Source organism: Cotesia glomerata, linkage group LG9 (genome assembly GCF_020080835.1).
Source record: "Cotesia glomerata isolate CgM1 linkage group LG9, MPM_Cglom_v2.3, whole genome shotgun sequence".
Classification (NCBI taxonomy): Eukaryota; Metazoa; Arthropoda; class Insecta; order Hymenoptera; family Braconidae; genus Cotesia; species Cotesia glomerata.
Window position 1 is genome coordinate 14,287,663 of NC_058166.1, and position 25,062 is coordinate 14,312,724.

Here is a 25,062-nt window from a genome sequence, read left to right on the forward strand (position 1 = left end):
CGCAAAAATGAATCAGATGTAAATGCACGATGTACCTGTTGGCGTTGTTGGTCATTTGTTCAGCGTCTATTAACCGTGAAACGGCGTGATTGTCATTGTTCTAATTTTATAACTTCATTGCATAACAACATATATATGTATTACATATCTATATATGAAAAATATATCAAAAATGCATGTACTCAAATAAAAGTTCCTGATGAGTGTAACATCAGGATGAGCTTATATCTATAAAAATGTCAATAGTTAAGAAACGACATTGTTTCTTGTAAACTAATGATATTTTTGAAAATATAAGCTCACCCCGACATTACACTCATCGAGACCTTTCATTTGAGTACCCACATCAATTTTTTCATATATTTATATATATTATATATATGTATATATGAAAAATATATCAAAATGCATGTGGGTATTCAAATGAAAGCTCTTGATGAGTTTAACATCGGGATGAGCTTATATCTTTAAAAACATCAATATTTAAGAAAGTACAGTGCAATTTAACAAAAGTCATTATTTAATAAAGCAACATTTTATTTATCCATAGTTTACAAGTCACGGCAGTCACACTGACTGCAAGGTTGTTAGTAAAATTTAAAAAGTTTTATGATTACTATAATTAGTAATGCACGGGGGAGGCATGATAGTAAATAAAATTTCACGTAATTATTTTTGAAAATTATATAATTCATAAATAATATTAATTACATAATAATGCTTATAATGTACTAGGCATTGTGTTGTATTTTTTTAGTCTTTTACATGTCTAATCTAATACGTACATAAATTATTACAAATAATCAGATTAATAAAAATTTTCCACTCAACTTCAAAGCCTCAGATAGTAATTTAAAATTTTCCCGCAAATAATTGTTCACCCTTTAATTTACCTTGCAAAATTTTTAAAGCTAGCATTAATTAAATATATTTGTATATATTTATTATAAAGTTATATCATATATTTATATTTATATATTTATGTAAATATCGAAGCATCATTAAATTCAACGGCCTATAAAATATAAACCCGTCAAATAGTCAACACTTTAAATATAAATTTGCATCAACTAATATCAATATCAATAATTTTTTTACTTAATCTGTGTATAATATTATAAAAATTCAGAGGCTGAAGGGAAAGTGGACGTTCGTTCAAGTCAAAAAATGAAAAAAAAAATCAATTTTATCAAATGTGTTAATATTATTATAATTGACAGTATCTTTAGAAAGTAAATCAGTAATTTAGCTGTGGGCGATGGGAATTAATTTTTCTCCGGCGCCCAACGCTGGAAGTGGAGCCTCGACAGTCAAAACACCATCTTTGCTAAGGGATGATTTAATAGTCTCAGGGTTGGTTCCTTTTGGGAGTAAAAATTCACGGTTGTATTCCCTGTACACCGATTTGCTCTCTGTTTTCTCCTCGTGCTTTGCGTGGACCTAAAAATATAAATTTTACAAATTTAATAAAAATTTTCAAATCTCTAAAAACGCAATTTGTAATTTTTAAACGAATATTTGATATTTAATATTTATTTTTTCAGCATACATGTCTATAGAAATGCAAGAGCATCTGTCATACAGTTAGATATTACAAAATTACCCTATATTTTACAAAATATTTTAAAATATATATAAAAAAAAAATACAAAATGCATAAAGAGTTAGAGAAATACTAATATTGTATAAATTTCATATGGAAGTGGTTAAAACATAACACTTGTAACACAGAATATTGTACTATTACAATAACAGATTCATGATCCAAACTTTTATCTTATAGATTAGCGTTTTTTTAGAATAGCAACTATTCATTTATTCTTATCAATTAAAAAAAATAAAGAATTCTCTTTGCGGAGTTTTTTTCCTCCTTGGAGTAAATTTTACTCCGGAGGGATTGAATCAATGAAAAATCTACTCCACAAATTTTTTACTGCCTATCTATCATTCTTATCGCGGAATTTCGATTTATAGGAAGGAAAGTAGGGTTCACATAAAAAAACGGGAAATAAATAAAGGGAAATGTAATGATTGTACGATAAACTTTTATCTAAATATATTGGACAAGTTTGCGTGATCGCATCATATCACCGGTGACTTATTAATATAAAGTCTGTGTAATCTGATCAGACGTGACCTAAATGCACGCATCTGTCTAGTTTAACACAACATAGACTAATTTTTCTGACCCGTTTGTTGTATATAAAATTTCAAAAGTATAATTTATGTTTCCGAATAAAATAAATTATCTAAATAAATCCAAAGAAAAGTCTTTTATTTTGATCGTTAAATATTCTGAAGGGCGAACCGGACTATCGACCAGTGGGCAGTCTTGCGTGCTATGACTCACCGGTTACTCGGTACACATAAAATTCATCGAATTTTAGAGTAGGTCAGTGAGAAAGCATTAAAAATTTATTGCACATACTAAAAAATACTATAGATTAAATATTCTTCGAGACCATTAGCTTGCTAGCTTACTGTCTGCTATAAATGAATGTTTTAACAGCTGGTAATTCTCTGTCTCTGGCGACCACAAGTCGGAATAATCAAAAAATAATGTTATGCCCAAATTATTTCTTGAATATTTTATGTAATTATAAATTATTTGAAGATATTTCAATTCTCTATTTGAATCTTTAAATAAACTAAGTAGTTCACTGAGTCGGTGAGCTCGTCTCGATATAAATCAGGTCAACGCAAATATGCGTGGGTGGAAATAAGAAACTTTTAACTAAAACGTCAATTTTATTTCTTCTCAACCTCATTTACTCTTCTTCATACGACAAATTTATTTAGTAAATTGTTTTTTTTGCTTACAACAAAAGGTTAAGTCGCTACCAATTCGGGTGAATTTATTCTTGCGATATCTCTTGAAAGACTTTACCAATTTACTAAATTCTTTTTTTACTACCTCCGGAGTCCCTTTTTACAGAAATCTACCAAAAATAGTAACTCAATTCGGTAGCGTAATTCGCCGCCATTTTTTTTTAACTCTGCGAAGCTGCGATTCGAAAAGCGCGCGAAATTTAAAATCAAAATTGTCTAATAATTTAATGAATGAATGAACGAATGAATAAAAATAAATAAATTTTATTAAAATACAAATTATTAAGTAACAATCAATTGTACGTGGGCATTTCAGAGTACTTAAATAGCAACCGCTGTGCGCTACCAAAAATAACTCGACCCTGACTGTGTACTAAAAGACCTCACGAAGCTCGATGCGCTTCACAAGTCAAAGTGTCACTCTCTCTTCCCAATCTTATTTTTATTGCTAAATAAAACAACAAACTGAACATATACATGTACAAGTTAAGCAACAAATCGTGCCGGAAATTTTTCTCAAGTCTCTATCGGTAAATACTACCGACTCTCTCATCACGTTCTCGTTAAAGGTCACATTACCGCGTGAATTTACTTTATATATTTTTATAATTCGATACCAATCGACGAATTTTATACGCGAGAAGTAATTTCCGTAGCATTAATCTGGTGAATATAATTTTTAATTACAACTCAGTGAATAACCGCAGACTTAAAAGTGAAAATTACTCTCCGTTTATTGTATAAAAACACTCGGTACTTAAACTTGTAATTTAAAACGCCCAGATCGTCTTACTTATTGTGCAAAATGTTTTTTTTCTTATATTTTAATTAATTTTTATTTCAAAGTCTATAAACGCGTTAGCTCAGGGTTGGCTTTTAGCCTTGATGACGAACCACTTATCGACCGTGAGTGAGTTTTCGATCTTTTTAAGGTCTGACTGTGTGACCCGAAAACCTTGACCACAATTTTATAAATTACTTTTATGGAGATCTATATATAGTTGTCCTTAGCTACTAAATTAGCGATTGATTATTTATTTATAAAATATATTTTATTTATTTATTTAGAGCAAATAGAAAATTTAAAGCTTACGAATCAAATCTTTTGAGAAGAAAGTCCGTTGACCTGAATTCTGAATTCCCTTGGAAATAACGGTGAACTCTGATCTTTTTTCAGTCTAATGTAACTATCGTGAGCGAGGTGTCATTATAACTGACTAACAACTTAGAAACTTCCTACACCTACCACTTGTTGATTCTAGAGTGATTGTGGAGAGCAAATAGATATAATATAATGATTTCATTTATTATTCGTTTTCATTGGTCTTATCGAAAGACAAACAGTGATATTTGTTAATTATGTGGAATATAATAGGGCGTCTCGGATTTTTTTTTAACGTTATTTCGAGAAACTAATTTATACAATATACAATGTGGGATAAGACGGTATTTACAGTGCTGTAACCAAGGAGAGTTGTTCTTATTTTTAGAATATACTATTTCAGTTCGGCGCTATATGCACGGTAAATTCTCTTTGCTTGGCACCTTCTAGGCGAGACTTGAGATTTAAATTTAATGCAAACGAAAAAAGTTTATTCATTTTAGAAATTAATTTTTTTTGTTAATCAGTGCGCTCATAAAAAAATAGGTGATTCGAGAGAAATATTGTTCGTGGAAGAACATTATTATTGTTAAGAGGATCTTAAGTTTTGATTCAAGAATTTCTAGTCTTGAAACATCTTCTTTTGGCGAAAAAAAAATCGGAATCTAACGATTGATAGCATACTATCAGAATTACATATAATTAAATTCGATATCGATAAAGAATGTATTTTTTAAAAATTTTCTAAAAAAAAATTTTTTAAAAAAGAGCCACTTCAATTTTTTGCAACAGCGCAGAGGTAACACCATTAGTCTGGCACACATGGAGACAGAGTTCGATTCCCGTCGTCATTATTTCCATTATTTTTTTTTATTTAGAAAAATTGTAAGATCTAAATGTATAGAATCAATTTTTTTTAAGTGTATAATCAAAAATTTGTAGATTTTTAAGTTCTTAGAAATTTTATAAGAAAAAAATGTCTATAGACTTAAAATTTTAGTTTATCAAAAACATTTTTGGATATTTTTGTTGTGGACGGAAAAAATTGCAATTTGAATCATTCGAATATTGTTTTTTTTAAATATAAATAACTAATTTTTTACTATCAAAACCAATTTAAAACTTTTTAATATAAGTTTTACTATTTAAATTTTAAACTTCTTTAATTTAAAAACTTTTTTGAATTAAATATCAAATTCTTTTTGATTTAATATTTTTCTTCGACTAATTTTTTTTTTTTTAGTGTATATATTTTATTTATAAAAGTAAAAATTTAGCGCGCCAAATTATAATTAATATGAAGTGTGATATGTTATAAAATTTAAAGTAGGACAAAGTGAAATATCTGGCGAAATTCCAATAATTCAACAAGTGCATACCAAGAGCTTGTTGTCGACGGTCTTGACAACTATTTCCTCAGGTGTGTATTGAGAGACATCAAATCTGAGCTTCAGCATTTTGTTGTCACCCTCATCCTGGATGAGTGGGCTGTTGAGACCGTCCAACCAGGTGCGTGAGTCATGTTGAGGAGCGACTGAGCTGTTGTGCTGAGTACTTTGCTGCGTGGTTGAACTAAAATCAAATAAATTAACAATTAGTCCCACTATTTTACTAAAAAAAAAAAAAAAAAAGACAGTCTTAAAGACGTATTAAACTATAATTGTCAACATAAAAAATGAAGTGCGATGATCATTGCGTTTCGTGGCGATACAATCTAGAATTTTTATAAGAGAGTACATGTATAAGAGAAGAAATACGAATATTTCTAATCAAACTTCGTCCGCCTTCGGCGAGCGCGTTTGATCCTTAAACTAACATTCATGTTTTTGATCTAAATGTAGCGAAATCATAATTAACAATTAGCCAGCTAATGATGATAATAACAATAACAATAACTTTTTGAGACCCAGTTGTGAATCGATTGAATTATAGCCTAACAATTTTAAAGAAATTCCTAATTAGGTTTCCGTTGATATCGATTATTATTAGTATCATTTATCATTAGTTATTTATTACTGATTAATACACTGTAAAAAATTTATAGAGTAAATAATTTTTCATTGATTTATTCCTCCTGGAGTGTGAAATTCACTCCGGAATGGACTTTATGTGTATTATTAAAAAAACAGTCCGCAGAGTGGATTCTTTATTTTTTTTTTAATGAATAAGAATAAATAAACAATTGTTACTCGTATAAAAATTACAAAATGCGTAATTAGAAATTTTTAAAATTAATATATAACCTTATTCTTAGTTTGATACGATAAATTTTTAATATTTAAAAAAATTGCATCAATATTTTTTTTCTACAAGAAGTATTTTTTGATAACATTAAAGCAATCAATTTTATTTTTAAATAAAATTATGTAAAAATTTGGTTTAATGTTCCAAAGTCAAATTCTTGTAAAAAATATAATTAATATTTTGAAACTTAAACTTGAGATAAATTGTTTGAAGTATTAGTTCAACCAAACAAAACAATTTCTCATTCATGTATAAATAATACAGACTTTTTCTCGTTATTTTCTTTATCTTTAATTAAATTTGAATTAATTTTTTTTTTTTAATTAATGTTATTTAATTTTAAATAATTTCTATTGATGTATATTGCTGATAAGAGTATGTTGATTAATAAATAAATAAATTAGTTGATAATTTTGTAAATGAAACTAGTTTCAGCTAATAAAAATTTATTTTAGTACAAAAACTCCGTATTCGAATGTTTTTCCAATTAAAAAAATCTTCAGATTTATTTTTTACGCGGAGTGTTTTATTTCTTCACTCCGTATTCATCCCCGATTTTTTACAATGTATAATTCAGCTTTTGCTCACTCATTAATTAAAAACATTCGTATGCTGTGGATTCGATAATAATAAAAAAAAAAAAAAAAAAAAAAACATTTAAAAAATCAGCGTGCGTAATATTAGTGACAGATGAAAGCTGAAAAAAAGTTTGCAGGATAATAAATTAATAAAATCTAAATCTAGTCTACGGCTAAGTCTAGGTTCTGCGTGTCGAACATACATGTCAGAGAATGAGCGATAAATTTATTTGTTGTTTAATGAGTTGATTCTAAAATAAACAATAATTTATTGCTGTGGAGTATTGCTTGTTGGTTTATTAAGTGTCACCTGGTGAAAGACTTGTCGAACGCGGAGCGCTTGGGTGGTGAGGCAGGATCGACCTTCTCCCAACCCTCCGTCTTTGAGGTCGTCGAGGTCCGATGCTCACTGCTGCTCGTATGGTGGCGGCTGGCGTATACATATTTGCATAACATCGGATTATTTTTGTTAGTTTACCAACCAATTGCCAAAATGCCGATAGCATTAACTTATATATTAATTCTTTCAATAATATTATTATCAAACATTTGTTTAAAGGAATATCAAAGTTATTGTCGGTATTTATCTTATAAAATTTCGATAAGTTCAAAACTTTTCTCGTATAAAAAAAATTCGTCTTAAAAGTGTCTTTTGCTTAAGATCTTAAACGTGACACAATAACGGACGATTTTAAGACATTTTTAAGACAGAAAATAAAATATTGAAATGTTTTAGATAGAAAACTTGGAAATTTTTTGCGTTATTTTTTTACATTTTTTAATCAACGCCCACTTCATTCTGACCATAATTTTCGAAATAAAGTGCAATTTAGAGATTTTGGAGATACACGGAAAAAAGTAAACTGTAATAATCACTCGGATTCCGGTTAATTTTTATAGTTTCAAACAGTAAAGCGGATATCGAGGTGGCAAAAATATAAATATTACAGAACTTAATGTAGAAAGTATGAAAGCCACAATTTATAATGTAATATCCAAAATAAGTGATTAGGAGCTGTCACTATAGTAAATAACGACTCTTTCATCTTAAAAAATTACAGTTTCAAACAGTAAAAATTGCCATTTCAATATATAGTCGATATTATGAGGAGAAGGGGAACTCAGATGAAAGAGAAGGGGGTCTCACTCTGGGAGAATTTAACATTTAAAACAGTAAAAATTATACTTTTACCAGAGTAGCCGACATGTCTTCGGAAGGTTCTGGGTTCGAATCTCAGTCCATTTTACCAGTCCAAGCAAGTCAATAATTACAGTTTGATTTTTAGCGTTGCGTTTAAAATTTACCATTTTACTTTGTAAATATTGACGTTGCTTGTATTAGAAATTTACTAACTTTATTTTATACTTTTTACATATCATAAGATCATTTTTTAGGTACGAAATAATAAATATCAAAGTCTGAATTCTTAATTATTATACTTTAACATTTTAGACATTGACATAGCGAATACTGCTGTTTGAAATAGTATTTTCTTCCATGTAAAGAGTAAATTGTAACGTTTAAATGGTAAATATTATAAAGTGAATAGTAAAATCACGATTTTACTGTTTGAAATGGTAATTTTTAGCAGTTGATCATTACTTATTATATATCGACTGTTATTTATTACAGTTTACTTTTTTCCGTGTAATATTAAGACTTAGAGTTTGAAATATCTCAAACCTCGATCGCTAAAACTTAACAAAATTGTTTAAACACACTGAGTTTAAGACTTTTTAATCTCCAAAATCTCTAAATTGCACTTTATTTCGAAAATTATAGTCAGGATGAAGTGGGTGTTGATTAAGAAATTTCCAAATTTTTTATCTAAAACATTTCAATATTTTATTTTTTGAACTACAGTACAAAGTAGAAATAGTGAACCAAAACATTGTTAGAATAAGAGAATCAGTATTTGTGCAAACTAGAGATATTTTTTAATATAAAAAAATCTTTGTAAAAACTTTGTAAGACCCAACTTATGTGATACAAATAAAACCTATTTATTTATTTATATGTTATTTTTTGATTTAAGATATTAAGCAAAAGATACTTTTAAGACAAATTTAAACCGAATTTTTTGTATACGGGAATTTGGTTGAAATTATTTATAAATGTTTAAGATTCAAATTCTAGGTTAAATATTGAAAATATGAAACAATGATAAGATTATTTTTGTAGAAAATTGAATTCCCGATAAGTAATGTTCTTATCAATTTTTTCATATCTCGAATTCTTTAACCAGAATTCGAGGTAAAAGTTCTGATAACACTAACAATCAAATTTATGACTAAAATATTTGCTTACTAATTTAAAAATCGAAATTCTAATTCAGAAATTGAAGATACAAAAAAATTATCAGATAATTTTTTTTTAGAAAATTAAATTTCCTACAAAAAAAGTATTTATCAATTTTATCGTATCTCTAACAGTTTAGACAGAATGATAAAAAATATCCAAAGTCAAATTCTACAAAATCCACCGAAAAATAAATTTAGTAGTTACGTGACAAATTCTGTATTTCAGTAATGACTTTCGTAACAAACTTTTATTTATTTTTGGCCGTATCGTAAGTCCGTCAATCGTAAATAATTTTAATGACTTATGCTTAAAAATAAATTACAGTAATTGTAGTAAGAAAGTTTAGAAGATAGCCGGAAGCTTGTCCACGGATAAAGATCAATGACCTCGAGGTTGCAGGTCATGAGTCATGGGAACATTATCATTACCTTAAAAATAAATATACATTATGATATCTAAAAATCTTTGTTCCTATTCTGAAAGCCGTGGTAATTTTAAACGACGTTTAAGCAGCAGATTTAAAAAATTCATGACAATGCGTTAAATAAAATCGTTCAAATCACGCTAGCTCACGTGCTCAAAACTTGTTTATTTATATTCCCGTTCATATTCGAGACATCACAACAATTCAAATACGCTTATGTTAAATAATAACAATAACTATTTTTATTTTAAACAAGTCCAGTTTCGAGCAAACGTTTATTTTCTTAGCACGTTTGAAAAGTAAAATAAAAAGTTTTATTTTCTTAGATCTTAGATTCAAGATCCACCTGTGCAGGAAGTCAGTAAGAGTAAAACACTACCGGAAGCGTATTATGGTTCGAGTGGATAAATGAATGGATGGATGCTTTCACGGGCTGTCGATTTAGTTAAAGTAGTTCAACAAAAAGATCCATTTTTAATGTATTCATCATTAAAATTCCAGTTTAAAGGTTTTCTCAGTACTTATATATTAGTACATACTATTAAGTAGGCAGTTTTATTTCTTTAGCAGCATCATGCAATTAAACTTAAAGTTATTTTTATTTTTAGCGATTTAATTGGATGTCAAAAATTGATATTGAGTATCATCTTTGATATGCAGACTTCAAAAGTTAATACATAATAAGGTCATACAAAAATATACGTGGGCGTTTGATTGATTACCTTTCTTGTGTAACGCTACATCAATTTCCTCCTGTCAACTACTTTTTTCACTACGCCCTTTATTCTCACATTCACGCTACTATTTTCATGTTCTCACACTCACTGAGAAATTATACTGCGGTAATTTACCCGACGGTGAAGTAATTATACAAATAAATTAAAGCATTACAATTCAGAATTCAAAGATCGATTTACTAATTTGCATTAAAAAAAAATATTCAAAAAGTTTTTAATGGAAAAAAATTATTTAATTTTTTAATTTTGTAAAAATTTTTTTAATTTATAAAAAAAATTTTGTTCTTCAAGTGACGTAAAAATTCTGAAGCTTTAAAATTAGTAAAACTTTTTTTTTTTTACTAAAATTTACAAGGAAATTTTTTTCATTTCATCAAAACTGAAAAATGACAAATGTTTTTCTTAAAAATTAAGTAAAATTGTTTCAAATGAAATTCAATTTTTCGAAATTAATGAAAATATTCCAGATACTCCAAAATTAATTCCCAAAAATTTTCTAAAAAAATGTTCTGCCAACAAAAAACTCAGAATTTCAGTAAAAAAATTTTTTTTTCTTAAAAATTACGTAAAATTACTTCAAATGAAATTCAATTTTTAAAAATTGATAAAAATATTTAAAAAAAAAACTCCGAAATTAACTCCTAGAAATTTTCTAAAAAAATTTTCTACCAACAAAAAACTCAGAATTTTAAAAATAACCTAAAGTTAATATGCAAATATCATACAAAAGTAATAAATGATTGTAAACATATAATAGTTGCGCAACAAAATTACATACCGGTATCGTATCACCGTCTTATGACGCGGAGGATACAAATTTTCATCCAGCATCATGGTTATTTTTAAATAATAATACAAATACTGTCTCTCGTACTCGCAATAAATAATTAAAAAGACGTTCTATCAGGACGGTGTTTTAAAATCGACTGCGCAAAAAGGTGATCAAAACATGCTACGTAAATTGTCATTTAGAGGGGATAGGACTCTACTTGAATTTAACTATTTTTATAGATTGCATGCTGTCTTCTCTTTCAATTCATCATCTATTCATATTTCTTTCCCTTTTTAGACTTTAGACGCTCATAAAATTTCATTTCAACAAAATTTATTGTCATAGATATACACAATGCATTCAATGAAACAGAGTAGGTTTGAAGTATATAACTTTACACAGAAGGTCAGCTATAAAATTTTTTATACGAAATCGACAAAAATCGAGGACAAACTTTGAAATTATTCCTCGAAACGAATAATGCGATTGTTAGAAAAATTTTTAAAATACATTCGAAAAACGATGACTAATCCAGAGCTTAGTATTAATGATTGACAAAAAAAACTCCGACAAAAAAACTTCGAAATCAAAAGTGACTTTTCGAAGGTATTTAAAAAAATTTTTTTTAAATCCGGTGGGTAGGAATGTAAAACAGAATGATATTTCTTCTTTATAATTCAATATTTTTTTTCATTTAGATAAATCTTTAAAAATTAATGAAAAAATTTATATGAAAATTCTTTTTAATTCATAAAAAATTTTTTTTATCGATAAAAAAAATTTTTTCTTCAAAAGTTACGTTAAATATTTTTTTAAATTTAATTACGGAAAAAAAGATAATTTAAACTTAGAAACTTCCTCTTAAAGTGATTTTTCGTCGGCATTCAGGGGAATTAAAGAAAAATGCGGGGTGTAGGAGTAGATTTTAAAACGTAAAGCGTAATAGGTTCTGGACTGTACACACGATCCAGCTGGCATTTCGACCGGTGTGACTGAATCTCTAAAAATAGCGCGTCCATAAATACAAAACTAACAAACTAACAACAATAATAATTAAATGAGAGAAATAATGCAATGCTGTGACTAAATAATGAACCACTGCATTACAAACAACTACTAATGCAATTAATCAGTCATCAGTCGGCCTATTAATTCATCTAATCTAATTATCTTACGTCAGAGTTATTTGAAGAAGTAACGAGTTCGGAATTAAAATGCCGGTTCAATGGGATACATTTAGTTATTAATGACGTAATAGTATTTAATGTGATTAAGTATGTGTTTATGTATTTAAATATGCATCTGATCGGATCACAACTCCTTATATTATTACTTTCAAGTTTTGTTGATGAATCAAACTGAAAGATCCTTCAACGATACATGTAAAATAAGTCGCCTCCGCAGATGCTTGACGTTATTCATAGCCCGGTCACTTTTATTTGTACGTACTTTTATTTGTTGTAATACCTTTATATTTATTTTTGTTCTCATTCTCAGTCGAAGGCCTTCTATTTAACTTCCGGACCTGAGTCATTTTGAGTAGAAGCCAGAAAATTTCAATTGTCAAATTCATCTATTTTTTTAATTATTATTACTCATCATTTATTTCAAATTACGTTTTTACTTCAATTAAATTTTGAAGAAAGTTATTATTATTATTTTGAAATTAGGTTTTTTTTGGAGAAAAATTATTAGAAGTTTGAACTTTCAAAGCTTGAAATAATTAAAAATTTTAGGTCTAAAAATTATTATTCATAATTTATTATGATAAAAAAAAATGATTTTAAACAACCTTAAGTGTAAAATATTTCTTTAGAAATTTCAATTCTAAAAGATGAAATTATTTAAGCTCCAAAAATTTCTTTTTCAAATTTTGACTTTTGAAATTGAAAATTAATGAGAGATAATTTTGAACAATTTAAAGTGTATGAAAATTCCCTTTTTTCAAAGATTTCAATTTCAGAAATAAGTAAAAATTTGAACTCCAAAAATTTCTTATAAAAATTTTAAACTTAAAATTTTTGGAAATTAATAACAGAAATTATTTTGAAGTATTTGAAAAATTTTTTCATAAATTGTAACTTCCAAAATAAGTAAAAATTTAAACTAAAAATTTCTTATAAAAATTTTAGTGAATTTAAAATTTAAAATTTTTCGAAATTAATGACAGGAATTATTTTGAAATATTAGAAAATTTTTTTTATAAATTTTAACTTCCAAAACAATTAAAAATTTGAATTCTAAAAATTTCTTATAAAAATTTTAATAAATTTTAAACTTAAAATTTTTGGAAATTAATGACAAAAATTATTTTGAAGTATTTAAAGCATTAGAAAATTTTTTTTATAAATTTTAACTTCCAAAATAAGTAAAAATTTGAAATCCAAAAATTTCTTCTATAAATTTTAATTAATTCAAAATTCAAATTTTTTTTTTTTAATTTAACTTCTAAAATAAGTGAAAAATTTGAGCTCCAAAAGTTTCAAAAAACTTTTAAAAACTCAAAATTTGACATAAATTCTTCCAAAAAAAATCAAAATTTGATAAAAAAAAATATTTCTACCCAAAAAACCTAAAATTTCCAAATAACTAACTTAAAAAAAAAAATAATTACCAAATAAAAAACTAAATACTAAAAATAAGCCGGGAAAAAAATTACCTTGAAGTAGTCTTGAAGAAATTATTACTCTCCCGATTCATAAGTTCGCTCCTGAATCTAGACATCTCGTCCTCCATTTTTCTCATCTCGGCATCGAATCGTTCGCGGATATTTGAGAATTCGCTATCAATGACGCTAAAGTCGCCGAGTTTAATGGGAATGTTGCGCTTAGTACCACTGTCAGCCATCGTAAATCTGATAGTAATTCAAAAATTACGAGATAAAAGATTATATAAAAATATTAGATCCTCGAAAGCTTCGACGACACTGATGTTTAATTATCACCCACAGTTTACAGTACTAACTGCTGCGTACGAAGAGTCACTTAAATAAAATAAGAAACTGCCGAAAGTGAAACAACAGATGCTTGGTCGAACTGAGATCCAAAAGTGAGCGGCGCACGTCACCTACTACTCCTTAAATAGTAACGCGAGATCATACGTGGGTATGTGGGTGTTCGGAGCGGATCGCCGCAACTCGGTTTCATTCGTTGGACATTCATATTACACGGCCTAGGATGGATAAAACTAAACTCGGATTTTTTTTTCTCGATACTATCAAGAGCATTCTTTCGATGGCTTAATACTTAATATTATATTTAATAGCGCAGTAGGAGGATTCATATGAATATACATATATATATTTATTCCGTCCCTGATTCATTTTTCCGAATGATAGACCTCGAAATTTCGAAAAAATTATTAATAATGTTTTTTTAATTCAAACTAACGCAAAGTACGTAGGATGGAGTATCCGACGAACTTTTAAGGAATTTAAAAATTTCGAGTTTATACATAACACACTTGTATACAAGCAGTCAATGCCGCGTTCTACATACGATTTTGTGATGATGACTAAACCAATGGAATTCAAATAGAAAACTAATTCCATTTTTATAAATGACACATGTGAGATAATACTTATTTATACAATTAAAAAGAATTTTCCTAATTTGATACTTGTGAACAATTTATGCATGACTAATCCCAAGAAGAGTTGTTTTATTTTTGTATTCATGACAATTATATTAGGAAATATCACTATTGGAATTAGTTTTATGATGCAACTTTTGATAAATTTTTTTTTTAATTGTATTAGTTCGTCGGGTTTGGGTTGAAAAATATATTAGGTCTGAAAGTTCTATAGTATTTTATAATAAAATAGGGCCGCTGAATAGTTTCGCGATAGCTACTAGGTGGCGAAAAATAAAACAGAGTTTCCACTTATAGAATGGCAAACCGAATGATGAATTATCAATGAAAATTTTTGGTAATAATTTTGCTATATATCTTACTAGCAAGCTTGCAGTCACTATGTCACTGCCGTGACTTGTAAACTATAAATAAATAAAATTTTGCTTTATTAAATAATGACTTTTGTTAAATTGCACTGTACTTTCTTAACTATTGATGTTTTTAAAGATATAAGCTCATCCCAATGTGACGCTAGAGCTTTCATTTGAGGTCCCACACGCATTTTGATATATTTTTGATATATGCATATATATATAATACAGTCATATATATATATATAATATATATATAAATATATGAAAAATTGATGTGGGTACTCAAATGAAAGATCTCGATGAATGTAATGTCGGGGTGAGCTTATATCTTTAAAAATGTCAATAGTTCACAAGATACAAGGTCATTTCTTAATTATTGACTTTTTTTAAGCTATAAGCTCATTCCGATGTTACACTCATCAAAAGCTTTCATTTGAGTACCCACATGCATTTTGATATATTTTTTATACATACATATACATAACATACATAAATATATGAAAAATTGATGTGGGTACTCAAATAAAAGATCTCGATGAGTGTAATGTCGGGGTGAGCTTAAATCTTTAAAAATGTCAATATTTCACAAGATACAAGGTCATTTCTTAATTATGTATCTAGAGATAGAGCATTTTCGAATGCAGCCTAAATAATCATCATAAATTGACTATTGGTGAGAATGATATGAAACCTTGAAAAGGCACAAATTCAAATCAAGACCTTTGCAATGACACTAAATTTCACTAAAAAAAAAAAACCGATTTTATCATATAAATACACTAGTCACAAAATTTTTCTTATTCTCTTAATAATATAGATTAGGTTTTTTTAAACTTTTTTCTTAACAAATAAACTACATTGTAATTACCTATATTAAAATTAGATTGTAAAAATAACGAATCCTAGCCAAGTCCAATGGACAGGATTGTAACGATAATAATAAATTATATGTAATAATGTATTAATAGTTTGATATACCTTTAAAAACATTGTAACGCATTATTATGTCAATAAAAAATTTTCTGAACTGAAAAACTGGTAATAATTTGTTTTTTTTTGGCATGTACTACTTTGAAAATGTTATTGATTATACGCTCAAGAACTTTAAGTCTCATTATTAACTTCGTTACATCGAATTATTATCAATAAGTTTTGTTATGATTATTCATAATGAAAAATTTGAGACTTTTTCAAAAAATCTTCAAATAAAGATTTTTTTTTGTATTACTTAGTTAAAAATTGAACAATTTCTATCTGCACAATTTACAATAAGTTTTAATTCATGCTTTTGAATTTATAAACTATGCGCAGGCGCCCTCAACATTTTTTACTTGGAGAAAAATATAATTTAATTATTTTTCTCCTTTCTACATTAAAAGAAAAAAAAATTAATTTTTTGTAATAATAAGAATGAATAATTCTTCAAAAATGTTTTATAGATATCATTTATTACAATTAATAAAATAATTTCATATATAATCTGATTATTAAATATAATTTTCTTCAATAATTCGTAAAAAGTTACTCGTTAAACAATAAAAATTTTTAACATTACAATAATTTTATTTAATAAACGCCTCCTTATAATAACACATTATTCTACTAATGTACTCACTAACAGTAAAAATAATTTTTAAATCAATATTAACAAAATTAATAAATGATTAAATCGTTCTTTTATATACACTAAAAAAATAATTGTTTAAATTTCATTTAAACACAATAATCAATGATTAAATCTTAAACATTTTAAATCTTCATTAAATTCAAAACTCAAAAAAACAATATCGAATTATTTTTAATAAACATAAATAAATCTTCAAGTCGAGTAATAAAAAATAATTTTCAAAAGTAATAAAATTACTTATTTATCATTGCTGCTATTAATCGGGACGAGTTGCAAAGTATTGCCTACTTTAATAGCTTTGAAGGTATCACCAGGTGATACAGTAGCTGCTTGAATGCGCGTCAACATAGCGTACCCTGAATTGTTTCCCAAATTTACAGTATTGTCAGCAGGTTGAACCTGCTGTTGCATCACAATAGGCTTCGAGTAAGTTTGTTCGGCCAGCGAAAACTTGATGTCGCTTTTTTTGATAGGAATCAGCTTATTAGGATCTATTTTCGTCAAATTAATAACTCGAGTAGTTTTCGGCTGGCTGAGTTTGTAACACGTGCTTTTAGTGTTATTATTGTCAACCACAGAGCCCATCGATTTAGGAATTAAAATTTTCGTAATACCCGCAGAGATAGGATCTTGAAGAGAAGAAATACTTCCGATGGGAATCAGCTTCATTATTTTATGAACGGGCTTTGTTTTAACGATTGTCGAAGCCGTCGGGTTCATTTTATTTAATTGTCCAGTTCTGATTGCCATTTGAGATACTTTCAAATTTTTGTACACACTCTCAGCACTTGCACTCTGTACGACTAGACTTTGGTTATTTACTTCAGGCTCTAGTTTAACGATCGGATGCGCTGAGTCAGTCTTAATCAACTTATCTGGCAACAATGGAGGATTTTTTATGCACGAGTCAGATTTGTAGCGAGTAAGAAGCTTCGTGCAGGCCTTTGGTTTCGATTCTTCACTGGAATTAAGTTTCTCCAACTCCATCTCAGCTACGCGGAGAATCGAGTCGTCCAGTCGTTCTAGGGACCGCGATTTGTTGTCGAGGTTCGGAAGACTGTTTGTTCGAGAAAATGACGCAGTATCTAAAAATTACATAATTTATCATAAATTTTCATTTAAAAAAATTAATAAATAAAATTAGAGTAATTTTTTTTTAAATTACCTGCATCAAATAATTTTCTTTTGCGCAATTTACGTTTGTCTATTGTAGGCGTACTGTAGCAATTTTTGATGAACATTTTGCTAGTCCCAAAATTGGCAGATGTTGCGGCGTATGAATGGTAAGAATGTGGCGTTAAACATTTATCTGGCGTGGACATACCAATTGATGAGCTGTGTATTTTGCTAACTGGTGTGTCTGCAAAATATATAATTGTTAATATAAAAATTTTTATATTTAAAAAAAAAATCAATTTTTTCTATCACTAGATTAAAATTTAGACTTTACATTTATACAACTGTCACGTCAGTTGTGAAAATAGATTCATTTGTTTCATTTAATTGGTATGAAATTAACGTTTTTTGATATAGAGTGAATATATCAGAAAGTTTTTATTCCAAATAGAAACAATTGATGAATCTGGTATATAATTAGCGTAAAAATTATGGATATGTCTATTCATACAATCGTGGACATTAATTTAAGTATGTTTTTAAGTTTACAGGAAAATAGCCATTTGTAAACTCGAACGTTTATAAACTATAAATTTGAAAATTAGTTGATGTCATTTGTAAAATTAGTCGCAAGTGAAAAATGATATTAATGAAATTAGAGAAATGGAAAAATTCACCAAATATAAATTGTAATTTATAAAATAGCAAAAAAAAAGTCTGTGGCTACGTGAATTTACCCAATTTTTACTGCAGAAACTCATAAAATTAGCCGATTGTAAACTTTGTAAATTGTAAAATTAGCCGTTTCTAAATCTCTCGTAATTCTTGAATGGATCGACGGATCAAAAAACGATTTGAGGCATCTAAAAAGACTTCCATAAATTTAGTTTTTTTGAAAATTAAAGCAGATTCGACCGAACCATTCAAAAGTTATAAGAAATTTAAAAACGGCTAATTTTACAATTCTTAAGGCCAGTTTTTCAATCCGGGATGAAATTTTATTCAATGCTAAAATATATTTATAGATTTTATGTGCATAGATATACTGACAATAACAATTATATCTTGGATAAAATTTTATCCCGGATTGAAAAACTGGCCCTTAATGTTTACAATTGGCTAATTTTATAAGTTTCTGCAATGAGAATTGGCTAAATTTACGTAGCCACGGATTTTTGTTTTTCGCTATTTTATAAATGACTGAATTTATATTTAGTGAAATTTCCACTTCGCTAATTTCATTAATATAATTTTTTATATACGACTAATTTTACAAATGACAGTAATATTAAGAACATACTTAATGACCACGATTGTACGTAAAAAAGTCCTGATAAACCCACGCCGCGTGAATATAAAGGCCTTAAATCTACTCTGCGTAAATGTAAAGGCCCTTATAGTCACGCTGCGTGTATTTATTAGGATTTTTTACATGTGAATAGACACTTCTAGAAATTATTACATAATACGATTAAAAATCATTACCAGTAATTAAAAATACGCCTTAAGCTGCGATAAAAAATACATATAAATACATAAGTAATTTTAATTCACGCTCAGTAACTTTATATATTTATCAATTAACAAAATTACAGACACATTTGACTTACTTTATCAGCCAAAATATTTTTGGCAAATACCAAGTCATAATTTCACAGTAAATTTTTTTTCAATAAAATTTACAGCTGATTAATTAAATATGTCAATAATTAGTAAAACTCAGCAAAAAAAAATAATTACCAGTATCAAAAGACTCAGTAGACTCAACATCAGGCCCAAAATATTTAAAAATAGGTTTCTTCAGCGCTCTATCAAACAAATATATTTTCTTAATCAATCCAATAGCCGTCAGTACATTAGCAATGTCATACAATCGACGAACTTTGGTTTTGAACCTCGATCTGGACCCAGTGTCTCCCATCATTTCAGTCTGGTTATCCGCGTTATCAAGAATCAACACCTTAGCAGCTATTTCTAAATTAATAACTCCATTCTAAAACACAATAATCCATCAAGTACTCCAAAATCACAAACAAAAATTTTAGCTATTGTAAAAAATAAAATACCTTCATAGAGACCAAGAATAACATGACAAATTTCTGACACATCGCTCCGAGACTCTTATCCTCTTTGATAGCCGTGTCACTATAATAAGTTTCTTCATCGATAGGTTCTTCCAGCGACATCATCAGCTCATTGCACGAGTCGTCGTTGTCGTTAGTGTAAGCCAGGAAATTTTTCTGGATCTCCTGGATCTGCTCTCTGAGACCAAGTCTTATTGCTGTGGATTTCAGTCTGACCAGCGTAGCAGTCAGGTTACTTTGTCCGTGCCACAAGTACCGATTTTTCCCGGCCTTGGAGGCCATGTCCAGGCTCTCCAGGACATTGATGATGTCATAAATACGCCGCTTTTCTGTGCCAAGGTCCTTGGCTGTTTTGTCGAGAGAAATTTCTCGAGTTTCTTGGTCTAGATTTAGCGGGTACATGTTCAAAAATCTGAAAGATTATTTTTATTAATTTTTAATAAAAAATTGAAAATTATAATGAAAATTAAGTTAGCCGACATCTAAAAATTTTTACAATTTTTTTTATTGAAAAAATTATTACAAAAAAATAAGAAAAAAATTTTCATTCGTAAAAAACTTGAAAAACTTTAAGTGCAATTCTAAAAAAAATATTTTTTTGTTCCAATTTAATAAATGAAAACAAATTAAAAAATTAAAAACGTCGGCTAACTTTAGTAACATAATTAGCAGATACTTGACAATTTTTTTATTTTACTTTGAAAATAAACTACGTATAGAAAAAATTTTTTAGAAAATCGCATCTGTAATTTTTTAGAGCTTCTAAATGTTAAATTTTTTAAATGAATTTTTCTTGTTATAACTTCTTTGTTTAAAAAATTTTAAAAATTATCAAATGTCTTAATTTATGAAAATAAAATTAGCAGGCAGCTGACAATTTTCAGAATTATTTTTATTAATAAAATTGTTACAAAAAAATTAAAAGAAAAAATTCCACAAGTAAAAAAATTGAAAAACTATACGTGCAATTTTTTAAAAATATTTTTTTATTTCTAATTCAATTAATAAAAAAAAATAAAAATTTTTCGCTGTCGGCTAATTTTAGTTTCATCTTAATTTTAGTATAATTGAAAATTTTATTTTATAAAAAATTACTTACTTATTACACAGTAATCCCAATGACTTTTGTTTTCTGGGCAATATCTTGAATCCATTTCCAATAGACCCGGATGCAATTGGAGAGGATTCACTAATATTATTGTTGTTATTATTAATAATATTAATATTACTATTATTGATATTAATAATATTATTATTGCTATTATTCTGGACTTTATTAAGACAATAATTATTGTCAGCTACGCTCTTCAAATTAGATGCCAATGATGTTAATAATCTTAAATTAGCTGTTGGAGAAATAGGTTCCGGCTTGGTATTGCTCAGTTCCCCGAGGATTTTCCTCTCCGGTGTCCGATTCCCGATCTCCATTTTTTTAATTACCAATCAGTTCAAGGAATAATTTTACACATTATTCTATATATAAATATTTATTGAAAATTAGATTCATTTATAAATAAAATATTCAGCACTTAACCAAACATTGTCTTGACGTTTTTTATTTCGTTTTTGTTTTCAAGGTCCCAGAGATTTTTCGAAATATAATTAACCAGCACATTTAGATCGCAGATAATTAATCTGCTATTGTTTTTGTTATTTAGAAAACACAGGTGATTAAACTTTATTGTTTGTTAATAATTATTGCATTAAAAGTATGGTTATATATTTATTCCCGCCGATTTACAACGGCTGCTAACTCATCAAATTTTTTTTACTACAGCTTAGTTTTGTGTACAGTAAAAGTTTTTTAAGTATAGTATGCTCGGTACGGTCAGCATGAAAAATATAGTTGTAACTTATAAGTCTTTTATTATTTTTTAAAATTATTTCAATGAAATTTATAAAATTTATCGAAATAAAACATAAATTTTGACTAATTAAAATTTAAGAACTTAAATATTAATTACATTAATTTTTGAGATAATAATAAAGTTTGTTTGAAATTTATTTCTGAGAGAGAGCACAGTTGATATTACAGTTTGCAGTCAATTTAAGCAAAAATATAAATAAAATTTTTAATATTTTAACACTGATTTAAGTTAAAAAAAAATATTTTTTAGAAACCGAATTATTTTACACTTTATCTAATTAAATTATAGTATATAGATCTCTTGAATTAAGTAAACAAAAATTTATAAATTAAAAATAATTATAACTCGTATGTTATAGATTTCTTTATAAAAAAGAAATAAAATTATTGTATGAAAAGTTCATCAGTTTTTAAACAAAAAAAAAAAAATAAAGTTTATCATAAAAATTCTTATAATAAAAAATTAAAGCAATTAACAATAGAAAAGTTTTAAATATTTAACTGAAAATAATTATGAATAATCATTAAACTCAAAAATATATCAAATATACCGATTGTTTTTAATTTTTTCAATATTATAATACACAAATTGCGATAAATTGAAAATTTTTGATTTTTTCATCTTTTAACTAATAAACTATTATAAAAATAACCATAAAAAAATTTTTCCAGTCTGTGACATAACTGTGCCATACAAAAGGGAGGTCTATTTTTAATTTTCTGAAATATATAAAATAATTATGAATACAAATTTAAAATAAATAAATATAAAAGAAAAACGGTTTACCTCCTTTTCGTAAACACGAAACTTTCCGAATGATCACTTGATTACTTTATATCAAAAGATAAAGTCTACATGACCATCTATAAAAAATTTTTGTATCCTCTTTCTTGGAATTCGATAAAACAGAACTTGATAAGACAATATCTATAAAAGACGTGCGTATGCTAATACAATATTTTTTTATTCAATAAAAATAATTCCTCAATGTAATTTGCTTATGACAAAATATACTTTAATTTTATTAATTACAATCAAGACTATTTAAGTATTGCTTGCACCAATTACAAAATACAGAATTGAATAAAATATTTACAAAACTTATAGTGTGAAATATAAGTATGTGAATAATATAAAAATTATTTGAAGAATACAAAAAAAAATGTCAATTTCTATTTTTAGTATTATTTAAAAATCAAGGATGTTCTTATAAAAAAAACTTTAGAAAACGTCGATAATGATAAATAATAACTAAACATTGCAACTCTTGCTCCTTCCCTACTCACAGATATCCTCGTAATCTAAAAATTTATTTCTTTTCAAAAAATTAAACACTGTAAGATATATAATATACGATTATACTGAAATTAACAGACATCTGTCAATTTTTTGGAGTTTTATAACAATAAAATTATTATGAAAAAATTTCAATTAAAAAATTCCACATCTAAATAATAAAAAAAAATTACAAGTGCAAATTTTTTTTTAAATGTGTTTTTTATCGTTGACCTGTAAGGTAAAAGACCCAGTTATTGACACTTGCAATTTTATTTTAATTAAAAAAAACAAATCAACCCTAATAAAAATTGATAAATAAAATTTTTAAATTATAAATTTTAAGATAATTGATTTTTTGGGAGCATTTTATTTTTTTAATTAGACTAAAGTTGCAAGTGTCAAACAACTAGACCAGTGTCAATAACTGGGTCTTTTACCTTAATAAAAATTCAAAAAATTGACAGATGTCTGTTAACTTAAGTGTCATAATAAACGTCTAAAAAAAAAAAAAAAAATACTGAAATAATTCTAAGATATAAAATAAAACTAGTAAGGTAAAAGCCCCAATAGATGATCACGTACCAGTATATGATCACTCCATGTATCTGTATATCTATATTCACAAATACTGGTACATGATCATCTATTGGGGCTTTTACCTTAACTAAAAATAAAAATATTAACCATATCAAAGTTGTTTAAAAAAAAGATTTTTTCAGATCAACGAATTTTTTGAACAAAATAGACATTAGTTCAGGTTGTATTTCTTCCATCATACTATACTCGGGCGTGGTGACAACTTGTTCAGCATTGCTAACAATAAAATCCGCTACATAATCAACCAACTCTTTAGCGTTATACTGAACAGCTAAAGACAGCGCTACAATTGCGTTATCAACACTCAAAGTCTTGGAGAGCGACTGCTCGCACATTTGCTTGAGCGATTGCAGTTGCAATTTATCAGCAGCTTCGAGTAAATCTTCGGCGTGTTCTTCCAAGTCAGAAACTTCGTCAGTATAAATTGACTCCAGGACTTTCTCGAAGATTTCAGGTTCAATTTCATGTATCATTATTGGAACTTTCAGGACCTGGAACTGATTTTCAGAAAACATTTTCGAGAAAGCAGGACTTCTGGCTATCAAGATAGATTTGTGAGCTTTAAATTTACGGTCACCCGCTATTAGAGTAACGTCACTTCCAGCTTTGCTATCTAAAAGTTGCTTATAATCCTGGACTAGCTGGTTGCTTGGTCTTATCATCAACGCATTAGTTGTATCACTGCTTTTGTTATCAATGTTATCATAAACGACCAATTCAACACCAACTGTTAAACTATCATGAGATACTAGCTTTTTTTTCGGATCCAACAAATCTTTCTTCCGGACAAACTCTGGTAATCCATAAGCGACTTCGTCGTTTTCAAATTTCATGTACAAAACGTTCTCATTTGTCATTTCTTTCTTGTGATTTAAAATGTACAACGTAAATTTAGTTTTTACTTTTAGGCTGTTTTTCAAAGATTGCAGGCACAGTGACATGTAGTCTTTATTAACAGACTGGTGAGCGTTATTAAATTGGACATGCAGCTTCCACAAATCTCCATTAGCTTTCGCCGAAAATGACGATGAATGTAATTTTATATCCTTGCTTTCATCATCAGTCTCGAATTTCACATGTGAATTGATATTTTTTATTTTCCATTCGAATCTCACAATGTGTTTATTCGTAACTGCATAACCTCTCTTCATGCTTTATTTAATTATTTGTACTGGTTTACTTTTTTAGTATTAATAAAATGTACTTAATCACAGTTTTTTAGCTGGAACTGAAATATTTATTATTGATATTATTATTTTCAATAATTAATTACTTTAAATATTTGTTAATTTACTTACATTACTCACATTCTATTCATTTGCGATGCACGAGTTACTGCCGGGAAATGGAGGGGGAAATGTTGAGTAATTTGGTACAGCAGGCATGTAATATTTAGCTTAAGGTAGTTGTAGCGTGCTAGGCATTTCAACAGAAAATTATGAAATTTTTTTTATTGAAAGATAAATATATTAATAATTCACTACCAAAATTTCAGATCAATTGACCGCACCGTTTTTGAGTAATTAATTTTTGAAATTGCATCTTTTACACGTAGCG

General features: G+C 27.5%; 3 protein-coding genes across 6 annotated transcripts; all 3 read right to left on the reverse strand.

Moving 5' to 3' along the window:
- Window positions 1-669: 669 nt before the first annotated feature.
- LOC123271583 (heat shock protein Hsp-12.2) lies at window positions 670-14,051 on the reverse strand. Of its 3 annotated transcripts, none has more exons than XM_044737953.1 (4): window positions 13,648-14,051; window positions 7,064-7,183; window positions 5,311-5,503; window positions 670-1,440 (listed from the first exon to the last, which is right to left on the reverse strand). In XM_044737953.1, exons 1-4 carry the CDS (start codon window positions 13,833-13,835, stop codon window positions 1,246-1,248), a joined length of 696 nt encoding a protein of 231 aa, XP_044593888.1. In that variant the 5' UTR covers window positions 13,836-14,051; the 3' UTR covers window positions 670-1,245. The 3 variants fall into 3 exon arrangements, with proteins under 3 accessions (XP_044593888.1, XP_044593890.1, XP_044593889.1); XM_044737955.1 differs by lacking the exon at window positions 13,648-14,051 and adding an exon at window positions 10,995-11,146; XM_044737954.1 differs by lacking the exon at window positions 7,064-7,183 and having other exon boundaries at window positions 13,648-14,047.
- A 2,686-nt stretch (window positions 14,052-16,737) lies between these two features.
- LOC123271573 (transcription factor E2F8-like) lies at window positions 16,738-21,537 on the reverse strand. The gene is made up of 5 exons (XM_044737941.1): window positions 20,862-21,537; window positions 19,745-20,174; window positions 19,419-19,671; window positions 17,728-17,922; window positions 16,738-17,647 (listed from the first exon to the last, which is right to left on the reverse strand). The coding sequence occupies exons 1-5, from the start codon at window positions 21,188-21,190 to the stop codon at window positions 16,800-16,802; spliced, it is 2,055 nt and encodes a 684-aa protein (XP_044593876.1). The 5' UTR covers window positions 21,191-21,537; the 3' UTR covers window positions 16,738-16,799.
- A 1,294-nt stretch (window positions 21,538-22,831) lies between these two features.
- Window positions 22,832-24,913, reverse strand: LOC123271582 (speckle-type POZ protein-like). Of its 2 annotated transcripts, none has more exons than XM_044737952.1 (3): window positions 24,813-24,913; window positions 23,593-24,733; window positions 22,832-22,931 (listed from the first exon to the last, which is right to left on the reverse strand). In XM_044737952.1, exon 2 carries the CDS (start codon window positions 24,654-24,656, stop codon window positions 23,607-23,609), a length of 1,050 nt encoding a protein of 349 aa, XP_044593887.1. In that variant the 5' UTR covers window positions 24,657-24,733; window positions 24,813-24,913; the 3' UTR covers window positions 22,832-22,931; window positions 23,593-23,606. The 2 variants fall into 2 exon arrangements, with proteins under 2 accessions (XP_044593887.1, XP_044593885.1); XM_044737950.1 differs by having other exon boundaries at window positions 24,804-24,910.
- Window positions 24,914-25,062: the final 149 nt, after the last annotated feature.

What these genes read in the sequence shown, in the direction of transcription:
- LOC123271583 (XM_044737953.1), bottom strand. Translation starts at nt 13,835, where the DNA reads ATGGCTGACAGTGGTACTAAGCGCAACATTCCCATTAAACTCGGCGAC. An exon ending in TTCGACAAGTCTTTCACCAG is followed by an intron (nt 5,504 to 7,063) that starts GTGACACTTAAT and finishes ATTTGATTTTAG; the next exon opens with TTCAACCACGCAGCAAAGTA. An exon ending in CCGTCGACAACAAGCTCTTG is followed by an intron (nt 1,441 to 5,310) that starts GTATGCACTTGT and finishes TTATATTTTTAG; the next exon opens with GTCCACGCAAAGCACGAGGA.
- LOC123271573 (XM_044737941.1), bottom strand. Translation starts at nt 21,190, where the DNA reads ATGGAGATCGGGAATCGGACACCGGAGAGGAAAATCCTCGGGGAACTG. An exon ending in TTGGGATTACTGTGTAATAA is followed by an intron (nt 20,175 to 20,861) that starts GTAAGTAATTTT and finishes ATAATCTTTCAG; the next exon opens with ATTTTTGAACATGTACCCGC. An exon ending in AAGAAAATTATTTGATGCAG is followed by an intron (nt 17,648 to 17,727) that starts GTAATTTAAAAA and finishes TGTAATTTTTAG; the next exon opens with ATACTGCGTCATTTTCTCGA.
- LOC123271582 (XM_044737952.1), bottom strand. Translation starts at nt 24,656, where the DNA reads ATGAAGAGAGGTTATGCAGTTACGAATAAACACATTGTGAGATTCGAA.